Source organism: Hypanus sabinus, chromosome 16 (genome assembly GCF_030144855.1).
Source record: "Hypanus sabinus isolate sHypSab1 chromosome 16, sHypSab1.hap1, whole genome shotgun sequence".
Taxonomy (NCBI): domain Eukaryota; kingdom Metazoa; phylum Chordata; class Chondrichthyes; order Myliobatiformes; family Dasyatidae; genus Hypanus; species Hypanus sabinus.
The window spans coordinates 44,153,435-44,171,641 of record NC_082721.1 but is presented as its reverse complement, the minus strand read 5'-3'; the positions used below and the strand labels follow the sequence as shown (position 1 = coordinate 44,171,641).

General features: G+C 43.9%; 1 protein-coding gene across 1 annotated transcript; it reads left to right on the top strand.

Annotated features, from left to right (window-relative positions):
- The first annotated feature begins 11,625 nt into the window (after positions 1-11,625).
- LOC132405836 (immunoglobulin lambda-1 light chain-like) lies at positions 11,626-14,030 on the top strand. Its single transcript, XM_059990826.1, has 3 exons — positions 11,626-11,735; positions 11,843-12,199; positions 13,345-14,030. The coding sequence occupies exons 1-3, from the start codon at positions 11,687-11,689 to the stop codon at positions 13,665-13,667; spliced, it is 729 nt and encodes a 242-aa protein (XP_059846809.1). The 5' UTR covers positions 11,626-11,686; the 3' UTR covers positions 13,668-14,030.
- The last annotated feature ends 4,177 nt before the right edge of the window (positions 14,031-18,207 follow it).

Genomic DNA, 18,207 nt, shown 5'->3' with positions numbered 1-18,207 from the left:
GCAAAACTTTAAAGCAACACATCATCTTTGATGTCAATGGAAAACAAATATATGTAGACAATGTAATGGGGATGTATTCATTGATACCCATTGAAACAATCAGCATCAATCAAAGTTTCTTTCCCCAGATTTCAGTCTATAAATCTGTGAAGTGATTCAGCAAACTGATATGGAACAATCTGTGAGGCAATTGTTCTTCTGACTGCCACAGAAGGAAAGCAACAGGGATATTGTCCCTTTAACAGCCAAGTGTCTTAAAATACCATCGTCTGGAACAGAAACTGATATTTGAGTAGAAAAACAGGTGTAAATGTCTTGTCTCAGTTCTGGGCCATCCCTCTCCTTAAAATAACATCTCATTTCCTGTTGTTGCCACAGATGTTTGTTAATTCAACGCCCTGAACAAGATATTTCATCCTGCTCTTCTCTTTAACCCCAGAAATGGTGAAAAGGCTTTGTTAAAGCAGGTGAATGAGTCCTGGATCTGCATTATAACAGCAATATTCATATAGCTGATCCTTTTGAATTGATAATCAATGGTGATCCCCAATACATAGGGTGTAGTTGGCTCAGAGATGTTGATGGCAATAAATGCCGAGGGTACGATGTCATACACACATTTATTGGACACGATCCCAGTCCAGCAGTTCCGTGATGTGAATATTATTTGCCATTTATCAGCCGATGCAAGATTGCTGTGTGAACTTTTACTCTCTGAGTGAATCAAATCCTTATCCAGATTCTCTCTCAGTATCATACCTCTTACCTGATTCTAATGTCCTCTCATTGTTGGCACTCATTTAGTTGGAAAAATATTCTTAGTATCCATCCATCTATCATACTAATAAATATGTACAACTCTGTTGGTTAAGACTTCAATCCCCCTTATCCACGTTAAAAAAAAAACTATTTAAAGCTATATGGATTCCAGTTAATTAGCTCATCAGTTAATTAGGGCAGCTCCTTATTTGGGATTACTTTTTAAGAACGTAAACCAAATTAAAAAAATAGGCGAGATACCCTTTGTTTAGTGGAGACACTTTTGACTTAATTGGGACAGGACACTGGTTTGAACCATGTTTAACTAGCATCAGTCTTGTGGGCATTAAGCACTAAATTGTGCTGAGAGTGAACAGTTTTTAAGTAGCTTCACTCGCTTGTGTTTATGTTCAAAATGTAGTGATTTTTGTCAGTGATAGCTGGTGAGCAGTAAGCAGGAATACAGTCCATTACTGTTTTGCTTAATTAGCTTTGAGGTGGCAAATACAGCCAGGACTGACAAAGAAACAATGTAACTACTTCAACAAGTTAGGACCTACAAAGAATGTGAATGTATCAACAGATATCTTGAATGTTACAATTAAAATGAAAATTTGGAGGATGCAATCATTAAAGCATTGTATGAAGGCAGTCCGTTATCTGTATTAGGTGTCTGTGCTGATATTGCTCATTTATAGTCAATGAAAAGAACATGGCAGCATACACTGGATTAGTTCCTCCATCAATAACTATTAGAAAATAATAAACAGTTTAATACAGCTAAAGTAATTTGGTTGTCTTCAGATTTGTTCTGCATTTCATTTCAATACATTATCTGTTATACAGATAAATGATATTTGAATTTTTAAGCATTTTTATCTATTTCCATGAAACATCCACAAATTGGGGTATCCGTTTAATTGGGCCACTACATACTATTCCTGATGCATCCCAATTAACTGGAACCCACTGTACCTTTTTATTTTCAGTAATTAGAGTAAAAACAATTTTCATCAATAAGTTCAGAGAGACACTAACAGTGCAACTATTCAGTACTTCAGAGCTTTTTCACCTTTCAGTGGGATGGATGGGCAAAGCAGTGATTATCAGTTTCTCAACATCAGGCTCAATGTCATTCAGAAGCTGACTCAGAACCCCATGTTCTGTAACTTGCGGTCTATTTCATTGCTTTGAAAGACATTGGGTGACTGCACTGTAACTGCACGTCACTTGATATGATGTTGTAAAGGTAATAAAGAACATCTTGACCTTTTTCAACAGTGCAGGTTCGCATTCAGTGATTTCTTTCTTCAGCCAAAAGTTTTGCTATGAACCTCAGCTTCAGTTCAAAATTTTATAGTGAGATCAATTCTCCCTTTATCCTTCCTGTTAATTGCTAGTGTTCAGGACCGTGCAATAAACTAATTGGGAAATGGGATGGGGAGAATATACTGAAATCTCTGTTATACGTCTTCATGTAGCTCACCCAGGTGGGCACAGTTTACTTGAATTTCATCATCTGGCATTTTTTCTTTCTCTTCCACACAGAGAGGCTTGGAAATTGGAAAATGTCATGATGGTCAATGTTGCACTTAAATTAGATTAATTTAGAAATGTGAAGATGACTGATTTCACTTTGATAAGACTCACGTCATTTCCTTGCAAATGAAGACTGATTTCATTAACTTACTTCCTTACGTACTGCCTGTTATGTTGCTGGAGCTTAGGGTAGCAATGAGGGTCTTCAGTCTCTGTGTATGCTTGACCATCTTCTCTATTGTGTCCCACGTGTGATTCAGGGTCCTCATTTCTGCCTCTATGGTGCAGCATCATGTTGTCTATAGTCTCTTGATTCCTCCACCCTTCAGGGGTCCAATGAAGTTCTGTCTTGATGATGGAGTTGACCTCTAGTCTCATCACATGTCCAATTCATCTCCAGTTTCCTCATGAAGATAGTGGCCATGCCCTCCTGATGACACTGAAGGAATAGGGTGTGGTTGCAGATCTTTCTCGGCCAGAAAATATGGAAGATCATGCAGAGACCAGATTCCTTGATATGAGGAAGAGACTCAACATTGGATGACATGGTCTCAGTCTTTCTCTGGCTGACTCTAAGTCCAACCTGTCCACCGAAGGTACACAGGGGTCTGAGTTTTCTCTTGCAATTTCTGGTGTGTATGTGATAGTAATGTGAGGTTATCCACAAAACCAAGTTTCTAAAGTAGAGAATAGGGACCACCTGATGCCTCTCTGATTATCTTTCATTGTTTGCCTCATAACCCAGTTGATCACCATGTTAAACAATATCTCTAACATCACACAAGCTTGTCTGTCTTGCATTAAAAGCTCAATTGCAATCCCAAAATGTGTTGGTGAAATTAGCATAGAAATGATAAACTGGATAACTTTAGAAGGGAAACTGTATGTTCTGAATATTAGGCAGAGTCTCTACCTGCAGATGCTATCAAAAGCCTTTTCAAAGTCATGAAATTCACATACATTTGTTTCTGCCACTCTTCTATGATGATACATAGCGTGAAGACCTGGTGGACACTGCCTCTGTTCTTCCTGAAGCCAGCTTGCTCCTTCCTCAGACACATGTCAACAGCATGTGTAATCCATTGGACAATGCTTTTGGTGAGCATCTTGCTGGGCACTAACAAAAGTGTGGTGCAATGCCAGTTGTTGCAAGTATTTATCGTTCCTTTCCTAGGGGATTTTAATAATATTCCTTTTGTCCATTTCTTGTGCACTTGTCCCCAGGTCCAGATTGTGGCAAAGAATGGTTGTAGGATGGCTGTTGCAACTTTTGGTTCTGTTTGAACAGTTCAGATTTCAAATAGTGATGTCCGGGAACTTTGCTCTTCCTTATTGATTTAATTGCAGCAACAATCTCTTCTTTCTTGTGTGGATCTGTGTTGATGTCGAGGTCCACTGCTGCATCTTTTGTGTCAGGTTCCTCATTTAGAGGTGATCTATGCAGTAATTCTCTGATATTCTCTGCCCATCGTGCTTCTTGCTCTTTCTCAGTTGTGAAAAGTAGGCTCTTCTTATCTCTCCTGGGATCTGTGGATCTGACTGGAACCTACCAATTTTTAAACCTTGTATTTATTTCCTTGATCGCGTCGATTAGCTGCTGCTTTGGCTTCCTCTGCAGGGTCTTCCACGTGGAATCTCTTATTCTTTCTTACAAGACTCTTAACTTTCTTATTAGATTCCGTGTGTGCCAGTTGAAGTTTCAGCTCAATCAGTATTTCTTGAAATCTGACATTTACTGCTTTATTTTCCATTTTTCTTGTCAGGCTGTCCATGTTTACAATTGTATCTTTGTTCTTCTTTCAAGCTCTGTATCCTAGAAAAGACTCGCTGCACTCCTTGAAGACTGGGGCAATCCAGTTCCATATTGTTTCGATGTTATCTATTGACACATCCTTGTTAAGGTCTTGCAAGGCCTGGAATTTGTTCATAACCTGAATGGTGAAGGCAGATCTCACATTTATCACCATAATATCTTTGTATATGAGTTCTTGTCGCAATGATTCTCAATATGACTTTCATCACTGCTATGACAAAGTGGCAATCACTTCCTGTATGTACTCCTCTCTTCACCTTTAGATCCTGCAAGGATCATCTCCACATAACATTGATTATCAGATGGTCAATCTGGTTCTTGTCATGTCTACTAGATGAACACCATGTCAGTTTGTGGATTTCATGGTGTGGAAAGAAGGTCCTTCCTATGACCAGATTGTTTATGGTACAGCGTTCCACCAGTCTTTCACCTTTGTTATTCATTGTTCCATATCCATAAGTACCCACGGCCCAAGTGAAGTGTGAGGTATGTTTCTGACTTTGTCTTTTAGATCCCCCGTGATGATAACTCTATCTCTAATTGTGGCTGTTTTCAGAAAACATCCTTTTCTTCAATGTCACTATCGTTAGTTGGAGCATAACATTAGATCACAGTTACATTCACATGCTTTCCTTTCAGCCTGACTCTAATCAGCCTACTGTTGATTTGTTGTCACTCCTGCAAGCACTTCCCAATGCCTTTCTTCAAAATGACCACTAAACCAACATGATGCTGAACATCTTCCCTTCCTGAGCATAAAACTGTTTCACCAGTTGCTGCCACTATTGTTGCATAAAACTGTTTGACCAGTTTCTGCTACAATACTCTGTCCATCTGACACCCAGTATATGTAGACTGTAACAGTGCATTTCTGCAGATATTTGTTCCAGTTTGCCAGTATTGTACATGCTTTGTGCATTCCAAAAAGCAATGTTGGTCTTTGTGGTGTTTGGAGTTTCCTTCATCATGCCAGTGGCATCCTCCCACATTTCACTACTTCTAGACATGGAAGTCACAGGTAGAGTCTCAGGAATACTGTCACACAGAGATAAAGAAGGATTCTTCATCGTTATTTCCGTAACAATTTTTTTGTCCAGTCTGTGTTGTAGGCGCTGAGCAGAACCCCTGAAACTGGAGGACAGGTAGACCACTGTTAGTTTAGATGCTACTCTTTGACCTGTTTGACATGGATGTCCTACCAAAAGCCAAAGCACAAAGAACTGACTCCAGCCAACATAGATGTCCAGGTCATTGAGTCAAACAAGCCTCCAATTCCTACAACCTGATGAGAACCTCCTGCATTTTGTATGTGTGTTGCTCAACCAAAATTTTGGTCTTTTCAGAACACATTTCTCACTTCAGATACATCAAAAGTTAAGTTGAAATGTTTTAAACTTCATAAACCCTTACAGCTCAACAACCTTGTTGAATAAGATTCAAAAGTTTAGGTACACTATTCATGTGTTGTGGAGCTTCTTATATTTTCTCATAATCTGCCTTCTGAAAAAAAAATGTTATTTCTGCTCTGGAACTATTAAGATCTCTTGATACTTTTTTTTTGTTGCAAATTTTATCCTCCCTTACACTATTTTTTCCAGTGTCTCTTTCCTTCCTTCCTCTTAAAACTTCCCATGAAGGCACTGGACCCAGCTCTGGTTCTTCTTTCTGGCCTGGGCTGACTGCACCTCCCCGTGATTTGCACTCAATCATCCATGTGTCTACAGTCTCCCTCCTGCTCCATTTATTCAGACAAGTATTTAGCGCCTCTATCCTGCATTTTTGAAACAATAGAGTAAAGCAAAGGAAGTAATCCTGGGATCACCACAACTGATTTCATGCTTCCTACACTTTTCTTCAATTCTGTAAGACTGTAAGAACATAAGATATAGAAGCAAAATTAGGCCATTTGGCCCATCAAGTCCACTCCACCATTTCATCGTGGCTGATCCAAATTGCACTCAGACCAATCTCCTGCCTTCTCTCCGTCTCCTTCATACCCTCACTAATTAAGATTCAACCAACCTATGTCTTAAATATACATAACAACTTGTCCTCAATAGCTTCCTGTGGCAAAGAATCCCACAGATTCACCAAAATCTGGCTAAAGGAATTCCTTCTCATCTCCATGCCAAAAGGACACTCATCTATTCTGAGGCTGTGTCCTCTGGTCTTTGACTCTCACATACACTATCATGGCCTTTCACCATTCAATAGATTTCAATAAGGTCACCCCTCATTCTTCTAAATTCCAGTGAATGCAGGCCCAGAGCCAGCAAGTGATCTGTATATGACCTGTTATCATTTTTGTGAACTTCCCTTGAACCTTCTCCAGTTTCAACACATCCTTTCTAAGATTAGGGGCGCCAAACTGCACACAATATGCTAAATGAGGCCTCACCAGTGCTTTATAAAGTATCAAATTTATCTCCCTGCTTTTAGATTGTAGTCCTTTTGAAATGAATGCTAACATTAATTTGCCTTCCTCACCAAAGATGCGACCTGCAAATTAACCTTCAGGGAATCCTGCTCAATGTCTCCCAAGTCCCTTTGCACCTCAGTTTCTTTGTATTTTCTCTCCATTTAGAAAATAGTCAACTGTTTCATTTCTTCTACCAAAGTGCAGGACCATCCAGTTCCTAACACTTTATTCTAACTGCTATTTCTTTACCCATTCTCTGAATCATTCCAACTCCCTTCTATAGCTTCTGTACTTGCTTAAATCTACATGCCACTCCACCTGTCTTCATATTTTATGCAAACTTTACAACAACACCATCAATTCCATCATCCAAATCATTGACATATATCGTAAAAAGAATCGGACCCAGCAGAGACCCCTGTGGAACACCACTAGTTCCCAGTAGCCAGCCAGTAAAGGCTCCCTTTAATGTCAATCTTTGCCTCCTCCTAACCAGCCACTGGTTTATCCATGCTACTATCTTTCCTGGGATACAATGACCTCATAGCTTGTTAAAATCTGAATGCGAACAAAACAAAAGAGATGGTTGTTGACTTCAGGAGGACGGGGAGCCACCACTCCCTGCTGAACATCGATGGCTCCTTGGTAGAGATCGTTATGAACACCAAATTTCTTGGTGTTCACTTGGCAGAGAATCTCACCTGGTCCCTCAGCACCAGCTTCATAGCAAAGAAAGCCCAGCAGCGTGTCTACTTTCTGCGAAGGCTGAGGAAAGTCCATCTCCCACCTCCCCCCCACCTCCTCATCACATTCTACAGGGGTTGTACTGAGAGTATCCTGAGCAGCTGCATCACTGCCTGGTTTGGAAATTGTGCCATCTTGGATTGCAAGACCCTGCAGCGGATACTGAGGTCAGCTGAGAAGATCATTGGTGTCTCTCTTCACGCCATTATGGACATGTACACAGCACACTGCATCCTCAAAGCAAACAGCATTTTTTAGGACACCACACACTCCTCAGACAAACTCTTCTTCCTCCTGCCTTCTGGGAAAAGGCACCAAAGCATTCAGGCTCTCACAGCCAGAATGTGTGACAGTTTCTTCCCCCAAGCTAACAGACCCCTCAATACCCAGATCCTGGGCTGACACTTTACTGCCCTATTGCCTTGTTTATTATTTATTGTAATGCCTGCACTGTTTTTGTGCTGTTTATGCAGTGCTGGGTAGGTCTGCAGTCTAGTGTAGTTTTTTTTCTGTGTTGTTTTTTACTTAGTTCAGTCTCGTTTTTGTACTGTGTCGTGTAACACTACGGTCCTGAAAAAACGTTGCCTCATTTTTACTATGTACTGTACCAGCAGTTATGGTCGAAATGACAATAAAAGTGACTTGATTTGATTTGATTTGAAGAGCCTCATGTGAGGCACCTTGTTTAAGGCCTTCTGAAAATCCAAGCACACAACATCAACTGATTTACCCTTCTCTATCCCACTTGTTATTTCTTCAAAAAATTCAAATGTATTTGTCAGGGAAGATTTTCCCTGTATGAAACCATTCTCACTACCATCTGTTTTATCATGTGCCTCCAAGTACCCCAAATCCACTTCCTTATCAATTGACTCCAACATCTTCCCAACCTCTGAGGTGAGACTAACTGGCCTATAATTTCTCTTAATCCGCCTCTCTTCCTCCTTGAAGAGCAGAGTGACATTAGCAATATTCCCGTCTTCCAGAACCATTCTAAAATCGAAATATTCTTGAAAGATCAACACTAATGCTTCCTCTTTCAGGACTCTTGAGTGTACACCATCTGGTCTACGTGGCATATATCTACCTTCAGACCTTTCAGTTTCTCAAGAGCCTACTTTAGAGTTATGGTAACTTCAAACCCTTCATGAGCACTGACACCTGGAACTTCCACCATACTGCTAGTGCCTTCCAAAGTGAAGACTGATGCAAAACATTTATTCTGTTCAACCCCCAATTCATTGTCCCCAGTTACAAGCTCTCCAGCACTGTCTTGTAGAGGTCTGATGTCCACAGTGCCTCTCTTTTGCACTTCTGGATACCAAAAGTTTCTTTTGGTATTCTCGTTAACATTTTTGGCTAGCTTAATTTCATATTCTATCCTTACTTCTTCATGACATTTTTGGTTGCTTTCTGTTGATTTTTAAAAGTGTCCCAATCTTCTAACATCCCACTAACATTTGCTCTATTTTATACCCACTCATTAGCTTTTATATTGGCTGTGACCTCTTTTGTTAGCCACAATTGTTTCATCTTTCATTACAAATAAATCTTCCTCTTTGGGATGTACAATTCCTATGCCTCTGAAATTGCTTTCAGAAATTACAGCCATTGCTGCTCTGCCGTCATCCCTGAAAAATTCTTTTTCAATGAATTCTGGCCTGCTCCTCTCTCATTTTTCTGTAATTTATTTTACCCCACTGTAATACCTTATTCTTCATTCAAATACAACATCTTCAGTCCTGTATTCACCCTTTTCGATTCTGTCTGCCTTTTTGTTGCAACCCATTCTCTTGACGGCAATTTTGTCCCATCAACATATTCTCGTCACTACACATGACCTCTATTTGTAAATCATCTCCAGCACTATTATCCACCTTTCCTTTGAAACCTGTAGCATTGAAATATACACAGCTCGGGACATTCATTGCACCATGTTCAACATTTTGATTCCAAACTTTGCCTGAGGTTTCAGCAGCATCTTCCTCCACACCCTCTCTACTTACTGCTTTGGCACTCTGGTTCCATTCTGACTGGCCTCAATTCTGACTGCATTCAGTCATAAAGCATGGAAAGAGGCTCTCCAGTGTACTGTGCCTGTGCTTTCCCTCACTAATCCCGCACTAATCCCTTTGCATTCTCCACTATTCCCTTCAAATCCTGACACTCATCTGGAACCCTTGGCCAATTTACACCACAAAGCCAAACATCTTGGAAATGTTTGAAGAAATTGGTACCCGTTCATTCTCCCCATTTCAGATTTTCCAGTGAAATCACTGAACAGGGTTTAGTGACCGGGACACCATAGAGACAACATACCTGCCCTGAATCATGTCTGTGCCACAGTAAACACAAGTTATCACTAACTTTAAGAACCTTCTCTCTTGTTCCTCTGGAGATCATTCTACTCTCTCCCTGCACAATGGATCCAAATGCACAATGGACACCATGGACAATATGTTCATCCTCTAGCCCAGGAGATGACTCCCAATCAGTACTCTGAATATCATACAGTCAGGGACCAGTGTGTCCTCAGGGGAATCCTGGGGCCAATCTGTCTGCTCGTCTGGCTGTATGGTAATCAACCTGTCTCCTACTACCTTCATTAACTTTAGCTGCAGGATGAGAACCTCCAGCAACCTGCTGCACACAAAACATTCAGCCTGGGGCAAGGACTATTGTTGCTCGAACACGAAACACCAGAGACCCAGCTGCTCCAGCTGGCAACACCTCCTGTTCCTTTTTATCAGACTATCTCAAGGAACAGGTGAAGACGACCCTCAAAACAAAATTACTATGCAATGACTTGTTGCCTGAATCTCCCCTCCCCAAGTCCACCCACCAAAAAATGTTGTTGATTCCCTTGTATATTTGTTGATATTTGTTGTATTCGTGCTTATGGAAACTCAATGGGACCGGTCAGCCGAGTGGTCAATCCGATGTGGGATTGGAGACCGACATGGACGGGTATTGATTTATTTGTTTAATTATTTAGAGAGACGATGGAACAGGTCCTTCCGGCCCAAACAACCTATTTAACACGAGCATAATCAAAGGAACATTTCCAATGACCAGTTAACCTACTAACCTGTGCGTCCTTGGAATGTGGGAGGTAACCGGAACACCCGAAGTAAATGTAGGCACTCACGAAGAGAATGTCGAAACTCCTTACAGCCAGTGCCAGAATTAAACGTTTTACACAAGATCGCCCCAAGCTAACCACTACGCTACCATAGTGCCTATGATGAGAGGCTCCCTCTCCCAAAGGGTTAATAACTCTGCCTGTGTATCGGGTCACTGTGTGTGTGTAGTAATACCGGAGAATCCATCGTGGAGTTGTTCCCACTGTCTGCTTGTACCAATGTACACAATAGCTTTCTGCACCTTACTGTTACTCAGAACAGATTCCATCTCCACATTCAGACGGACTTCAATCCCTCTAACAGTCAGGGTGGATTTGATCTCAACATCTGAATGATTTGTGTGGAAACAGGAAGTCTGAACTGTCTGCTCCGTTGTATCTGGATGTGTGAGGGATGGAAAGTGGCTAGAACTGAATATGGGAAATAAGGGGGAAAGATTATTTTTTATTTCAAATCCAGGGATGAAACTGTGTAAACATTTAATTCATTAACTGTGTAAACATTCACCTTTAATTGATGAAGAGACTTTCCAGCCTGTGCAATTTTAACTTTGGCTGCACCGACTACAATGCACGTACTGCTGGACTGCGCAGTCGGCAGCGTTCATCAGTCTCCCACCGAGCTTCCAGCAGCACTTCGTGTGGGTCCGCAACCTGTAGACCTGAGGGTTGTCTGTTACACATTTGCTGGGGACAAAAGAGGACACGGACCATTGCATCTGCTTCTTTCTGTGCAAATTTGAGAGCTATCAGACACAGAACAGTCTGGTCATACACTTTTGTTTTATCAACTGATTTGCTCTTTTCCGCCAGTGACACCGCCTCATCCTGATGGTGTGAGATGGTGAATAGGAAGGTTTCAAATCCTTTGTTCTAGTTGATCAGAAACAAAAGACAATCTGCATATGCTGGAAATCCGAGCAACACACACAAAATCCCGGAGGAACTCGGCAGGAAAGGCAGCATCTTGGGAAGGAGTGAATAGAGATTGAATGCGTGAATCCGGCGTAGGATAGAGAAACAGACAAATATTACCAAAGGGTTTCGGCCCGAAACGGCGATGGTACTCTTTTCCTAGATCCTGCCTGGCCTGCTGAGTTCCTCGGGAATTTTGTGTGTGATGCTCTGGTTGGTCAGTGTGAGTCGCCCTGATTTGCATGGGTTTCCTCCCTTGTATGAACGGCTCTATAAGTAGGTACCATTGGCGACGGCGGCCACAGTCTGTCACAGATCCATCGGCTGAAGGGACGTAGGAAGCTGACGGACAGCAATGATACGGACGTTGTGCTTTTTCTTGTTTCTGGCAATGTGGCTGGGCTGTAAGTACAGGCGGCATGACTGCACCGCCAGCGTTTGTTGACGTGGGCTTTCGGGGGCACGTTAAACAATCAATGGTTAAAGCTGAATTCCTGTTTTTTTTTTACAGCTGGAGACTCCCAGACTCTGACACAGCCTCCGACCGTGTCGGTGAGTCCAGGAGCCACAGCCTCGCTTGAATGTAACATCGGAACAAAGGATAGCTATTACGTATCTTGGTACAAGCAGACACCGGGAACGGATCCACAATGGATCCTGTACTACCATCACTCGCTCAGCGCCCCGACTTATGGGTCTGGCTTTAGCAGCGACCGTTTCACGTCGACAGTCAACAGCGCCGGCACCGTTTACCAGTTAAACATAAAAAATGTGGACCTGAATGACGCTGCCGTCTATTACTGCGGAAAATGGGTTTCATCGCCCAGTAGCTTCGCGTTCGGCCCGGGGACCAAGCTCTTCGTTACAGGTAAGTGACAGGGAAATCCCACCTGCAATTACTAGCTGCATGAATATAATCACCTGGCAATTAATCATTGATACATTATTCTTTCTTGGCGAATTTGTTAATGAAAACGCAAATTTACGATCCAGTCATGCCACATATCGTGGGACGATTGAGTTGTGTTAAGTGAATGTAGAGTTGTGTGTGAATTGGTATCCTCTTTAAACAAGCTCTTTTTTCAGTTGTGTTTTCTCTCTGGTGCCGTATTTTGTGTCCCTGGCATCTGTATTTTAATATTTCGTTTCTGAAATTGTCCGCCCGACTCGATGTTTGCGCGGTTTCAATCCTATCAGCTTGGCCGCTTTTACTCTGGTTGTTGGAAGTCAGGGTGAGGAGTTTCCAGCTTCTCAGAATGAGTCCCGAGTTATCACTGGGGATAAGATGTAGACCACGGTTGTCAAGACAACAGAACTACAAGTTTCAAGTTATTGTATGAGGAAGCTCTCGTGAAGCCTCCCTCCAACTTTCATTGAACTTCCATTTCTGCCGGTCAGGGTAGAACACTCCCGCAGACAACCATCCAATTGCCTCGTCCTTCCCGCCTCTCTCCTGCCACCTTTTCAATTGAGCACTGTTCCTTTTGGGGTACGGCCGCTCAGTGAATCCGGTCGCTAAACAGACTCAGGCCAGAGCTTTGGGTCTGGGGAGAATCCCAACTTCCTTCACCCACCTTCCCTAAACCAGCTCTGTGAAAGTCAGGACCACGCACAAGTTGCCCTGCACTCTGGGTAAGCGCAGAAATAGGTTTACTCACATTACAGTTGTGGGTGATACGGGTGGGAGGGGGCGCATTGGTGATGAGTAGATGGAACAAAAGGAAGGAACGTGTCACTGTTGGCACAGGCCGAGGAAGATCCCAAGAGCTGGAAGTGATGTCACCGAACTGGTGATGCTGTAATCCAGCGACTCTGCAGGATTTGGCCACAAACGTCCCGTCCTTCAGTGTTGACTAAAGCGCACTGCCCTCCAGCGACACTGACTTGCACCCTGACAAAACCCTGGGCCGCATTCTTGGAAGCTGAAATCTTTCTCTCGCACTACCATCCACCTGTGAAATATCGCGAGATCTTCATTGACCTGACACATGTCTCCTCTTGTTCCCCATCCAGATCAACAGCTCCCCGATCCTTCAGTGAAACTGCTTGGGCCGTCAGCCAAGGAGATCTCTGCTAAAGGAACCGGCACCTTAGTTTGCCTGGTCAGTAAGCTGTCGGTGGGCTTCCCTGTCGTCAGCTGGACAGTGGACGGGAGTCCAACCAGCCGTGAGGTGACAACCAGCGCAGTGAGGCGGAACACGGACAGAACTTTCAGTCTCAGCAGCTACCTGACGGTGCCCGGCGCAGACTGGAGTAGTGGCAAGGTATACTCCTGCGTGGTTAATCTCGGAACGGCTTCGACAACATCCGCAACAGTCACACAGTCCAACTGTTAAAACAGAGCCGTGGCCTCGTACTTGTTTGCTTCGAACAGATTTTTTTTTGCATCTTTCACCTCCCTCTACCACTCTCTTCACTGTACTCCGAACTCTGACCAGAGTTCTGTGGTTTCCATTGTGTTATAATATTTGCACTCAGACTGATTTTGTTCCGCTTCATTCTCGGAGAAGCTACGTGGGGTAAAAGGGGCCTGTTACTTGTCATCATTAGAAACATCAGCTGGTGAATTGTTTTCTCTGTTACCAAGGATGGATCTGATTGAAGTTATTCATGCGTCTGTTAATGATTTCTCAGCAGCATCAGACTGACAGGTGGCAACGGCCATAAACTGCTAATAAAGATGTTCAGTGCAGGAATGATTTCCGTGTCTGAGTCTTTTACTCTTGTGTGCGCTTAACATTCTCATTTGGGTGGGAGGAGGGAGGAGACTCGCGCTGGCCTGAACGGCTCCTACAAAAGAAGTCCGGCAATCTGAAATCCTACAGTCTTGCAATTGGTGGAGAAGGGAAGGAGGGAGCGAGGGAAGGAAGGAGGGGGCGGTGGAGTGAGGAAGAGAGTGTGAGACATCGACAGAGAAACAGACAGCCCTGGGGGTAGACGGAATTGTTGAGGTGAGAAAAAGAGACTTCCAAGCGAACAGAGAAGGAGGTCGGAGTGGGGAGGGATGGCTCTCTCTCCATGTCCTTGTACCTATTTCCAATTCCAGCACTAGTCGTGACCCGGCATAAGAAAAGATCCCAACGTACAAAACATTGCCCTGTTAATGTCCTTCAAATATTTAAATTGTAGATGCCGTGGAGTGATTCTGATGGAATCAATCTGACATGTATGGACAGGCTATTCCATTTTCTAATATGGGCAGCTGGTTTCTCCGGAAAGCTTTGCTTTTTGAGCTGTTCCTGTAAAGATGCTCCTGCTGCCGAGTTAAATGCACCAACATTCTACTCCGGTAACTCCGGATGGAGGGTCCCAAACAGGGCTGGGAAAGAAGGAGGATCGGTCATGGGGTTAGCAACCACATTCCGGAAAAAAAAACAGAAAGGTCAAAACGCCGACAGAAGCTCCAAAGTTCCTATCCCCGGATAAAGGGAGGATTTTCCAAGATGGGCTACTACTTGAAATACTGGCTCAGAATAAATGACTTTGTCAGTGGCTTTCTCCTCAGGAAGGGTCAACTAAGTTTCCAACCTTGTACGTCTGCTTTCCCGGGGCGGAAAGGGATGGAAAGTTCCGTAAACCAGGTGTGTTTTTTCCTTAAACTGGCATGTCCATGTCATTGGTGGTGCCGGTGGGATGTTGGGGACGAAGGAGGGTGACACCGAGACTGGAGGTCCGATAGTCTCTGTGCATCCATCCACGGGCATGCAACATGCTGACACGCTGCGAGTCCTCACTTGTTGGTTCTGCAATGTATCACTTCCGCTTTACAACTGACAGTCGCCGTTTTGTTAGTGGAGACTTCCATGAGGATCCACGCCATGATTAGCAGGTAGGGTTTCATAATGACCTCGCTTCCCTTTATAACAACTTCTGTGTCCCCTAAAGTCAATATGTTCAGGAAGGCAACAGCTAACGCAGGAATATGTTTACTTAGCGCATACACGCAAAGGCTGGAGCAACTGCAGCAGGCCAGACAGCATGGATATGAAAATAAATAAACAGTCGATGTTTCGGGGCGACACCCTTCATCAGGACGGGAATGGAATAGGGGACACGCTGGAATAAATGTGGTGAGGGAGGGAGGGGAAGGACAAGTGTGTCCTATGTTAGAAACATAGAAAACCTACAGCACAATACAGGCCCTTCGGCCCACAAAGCTGTGCCGATCATGTCCTTACTTCAGAACTACCTCGGCTTACCCACAGCCCTTTATTTTTCAAAGTTCCATGTATCCATCCAGGTGTCTCTTGAAAGACCTATCCTTTCCGGCTCCACCATCGCCCCCGGCAGCCCATTCCACCCACTCACCACTCTCTGCATAAAAAACTCACCCCTGACATCTCCTCTGTACCTCCTTCCAAGCACCTTAACCCATACGTAATTTCCGGGTCGAATTTGACCCGTTTTGAAATTCGACGGCAGTAAAATCACCTAACTATCATTTTTAGCCGGGATTTGATGACTTTTCCTAAAGTGATCCAAAATGTGCAAAAATGAAAATATTTAAAAATGTTATATATTTGTACAGGTGGTACAAATTTTTGTACATAGAGGCTTCTCCAGGTCAAATTTGACCCATATCTGTTGAAATGGATTTTAGATCTCTGAAACATTAATTAAGGATTGATTACCCATTTATTAACATCAGGTAGGCCATTTATACATTCTTAATAGATCTGTGATTCAAAATCTGGTACTTAGGAGAGATTTCAGGGGCTGGGTCAAAATTGACAAGGACTATACTGTGAAGGAATAGATTATAAACAGTATGTAAGGGTTAAAACATTGCCCTCTTGTCCTAGCCATTTCAGTTTTGGCAACAAGCTTCTGACTATCCACACGATCAATGCCTCTCATTATCTTGTACACCTCTATCAGGTCACCTCTCATCCTCCGTCGCTCCAAGGAGAAAAGACTGAGTTCACTCAACCTATTCCCATAAGGCATGCTCCCCAATCCAGGCAACATATTTGTACATCTCCTCTGCACCCTTTTAATGGTTTGCTCGTCCTTCCTGTAATGAGATGACCAGAACTGAGCAGAGTACTCCAAGTGGGGTCTGACCAGGGTCCTATAAACCTGTAATATTATCTCTCAGCTCTTAAACTCAATCCCAATATTGATGTAGCCCAATGCACCATATTCCTTTTTAAGCACTTGCGTAGCAGCTTTGAGTGTCCTATGGCCTCGGACCCCAAGATCCCTCTGATCCTGCACACTGCCAATCGTCTTGCTATTAATGTCCTCCACATTATCCATAACACCCACAACATTTGTGTCATCAATAAATTTACTAACACATCTCTCCTCCTCCTAATCCAGGTCATTTATAAAAATCAGGATGAGTACAGTGTCCTAGAACATATCCCTGAGGCACACCACTGGTCACTGACCTCCGTGCAGAATATGATCTGTCTACAACGAGACTTTACCTTCTGTGGGCAACCCAGTTCTGGATCCACAAAGCAAGCTCCCTTGGATTCCATGCCTTGTTACTTTTTCAATAATCCTTGCCTGTTGTACCTTATCAAATGTCTTGCTGAAATCCATATGCACTACATCTATGGCTCTAGTTTTATTGATGTGTTCTGTCACATGCTCAAAAAACACAGGCAGGCCCATAAGGCACGACTTACCTTTCACAAAGCTATGCTGCCTATTCCTAATCTTATTATATCTCTCCAAATGTTCTTAAATCCTGGCTCTTAGCATCTTCTGCATCAATTTACCAACCACTGAAGTAAGACTCACTGTTCTATAATTTCCAGTGCTATCTTTATTCTCTTTCTTGAATAAGGGAAAAACATACTGTCATGGTCCAGATTTGTTTCCCTTTAAATTTAGTTAGGTTGCGCTACGATCCGGACCATTGACTCGTTGTTCCCTTCTAATTCTGTTTCACGTGTCCCTTGAGCTTGGCAATTAAGGTGATCTACTCTCGACCCGAACCGGCAGCTTATCAGCCCCTGGCTTTAGCCATTCGGGGCAAGAGTGTTAAGAAGTCTTACCAAGTTGCTGTCGTTACAAGCCAGAGTTATCCAGCCTGTATCGGAGTACCAGCAATTCGCTTTCCTTCGCCATAGTGGGTCCCGGCAAGGTCAAGATGCCAGGGGTGAGTTGAAGGCGGAGTCCTGACTCGGCGCTCATACCCTTTTTCTGTGTCTACCCCTCGAGGAGTCCCGGCTCGGTGCCTCAGCAGAAGGCAGAGTCCTCGCTCAATGTTCATGCCCTGAGTCCGCGTCTGTCCCCTTGAAGAAAAGTTCCGGCTCTATGCTTCATCTGAAGGAGGAGTCCGGGCTCAATGTTCCTCGTCCTGTGTTTTGGTGTCCACGTTTCTGGCTATGGCGATCCATGGTGTCTATGTTTCTGGCTACGAGGATCCATGGTGTCCACGTTTCTGGCTGCGGTGAATCAAGGTCCTAGTCTCAAAGTCCAAGGGCCGCGGCAGTCCCAGTCCCCAGGGTCCCAGTCATAGCCGCATCTGTCCACGTTCCCACTCTCCAAGGTCCGCGGCTGTCCATGTTCCCGCTCTCCAAGGTCCGCGGCTGTCCAAGTTCCCGCTCTCCAAGGTCCGCGGCTGTCCAAGTTCCCGCTCTCCAAGGTCCGCGGCTGTCCAAGTTCCCGCTCTCCAAGGTCCGCGGCTGTCCATGTTCCCGCTCTCCAAGGTCCGCGGCTGTCCATGTTCCCGCTCTCCAAGGTCCGCGGCTGTCCATGTTCCCGCTCTCCAAGGTCCGCGGCTGTCCATGTTCCCGCTCTCCAAGGTCCGCGGCTGTCCATGTTCCCGCTCTCCAAGGTCCGCGGCTGTCCATGTTCCCGCTCTCCAAGGTCCGCGGCTGTCCATGTTCCCGCTCTCCAAGGTCCGCGGCTGTCCATGTT

What these genes read in the sequence shown, in the direction of transcription:
- LOC132405836 (XM_059990826.1), top strand. Translation starts at nt 11,687, where the DNA reads ATGATACGGACGTTGTGCTTTTTCTTGTTTCTGGCAATGTGGCTGGGC. An exon ending in TCTGGCAATGTGGCTGGGCT is followed by an intron (nt 11,736 to 11,842) that starts GTAAGTACAGGC and finishes TTTTTTTTACAG; the next exon opens with CTGGAGACTCCCAGACTCTG. An exon ending in GACCAAGCTCTTCGTTACAG is followed by an intron (nt 12,200 to 13,344) that starts GTAAGTGACAGG and finishes TTCCCCATCCAG; the next exon opens with ATCAACAGCTCCCCGATCCT.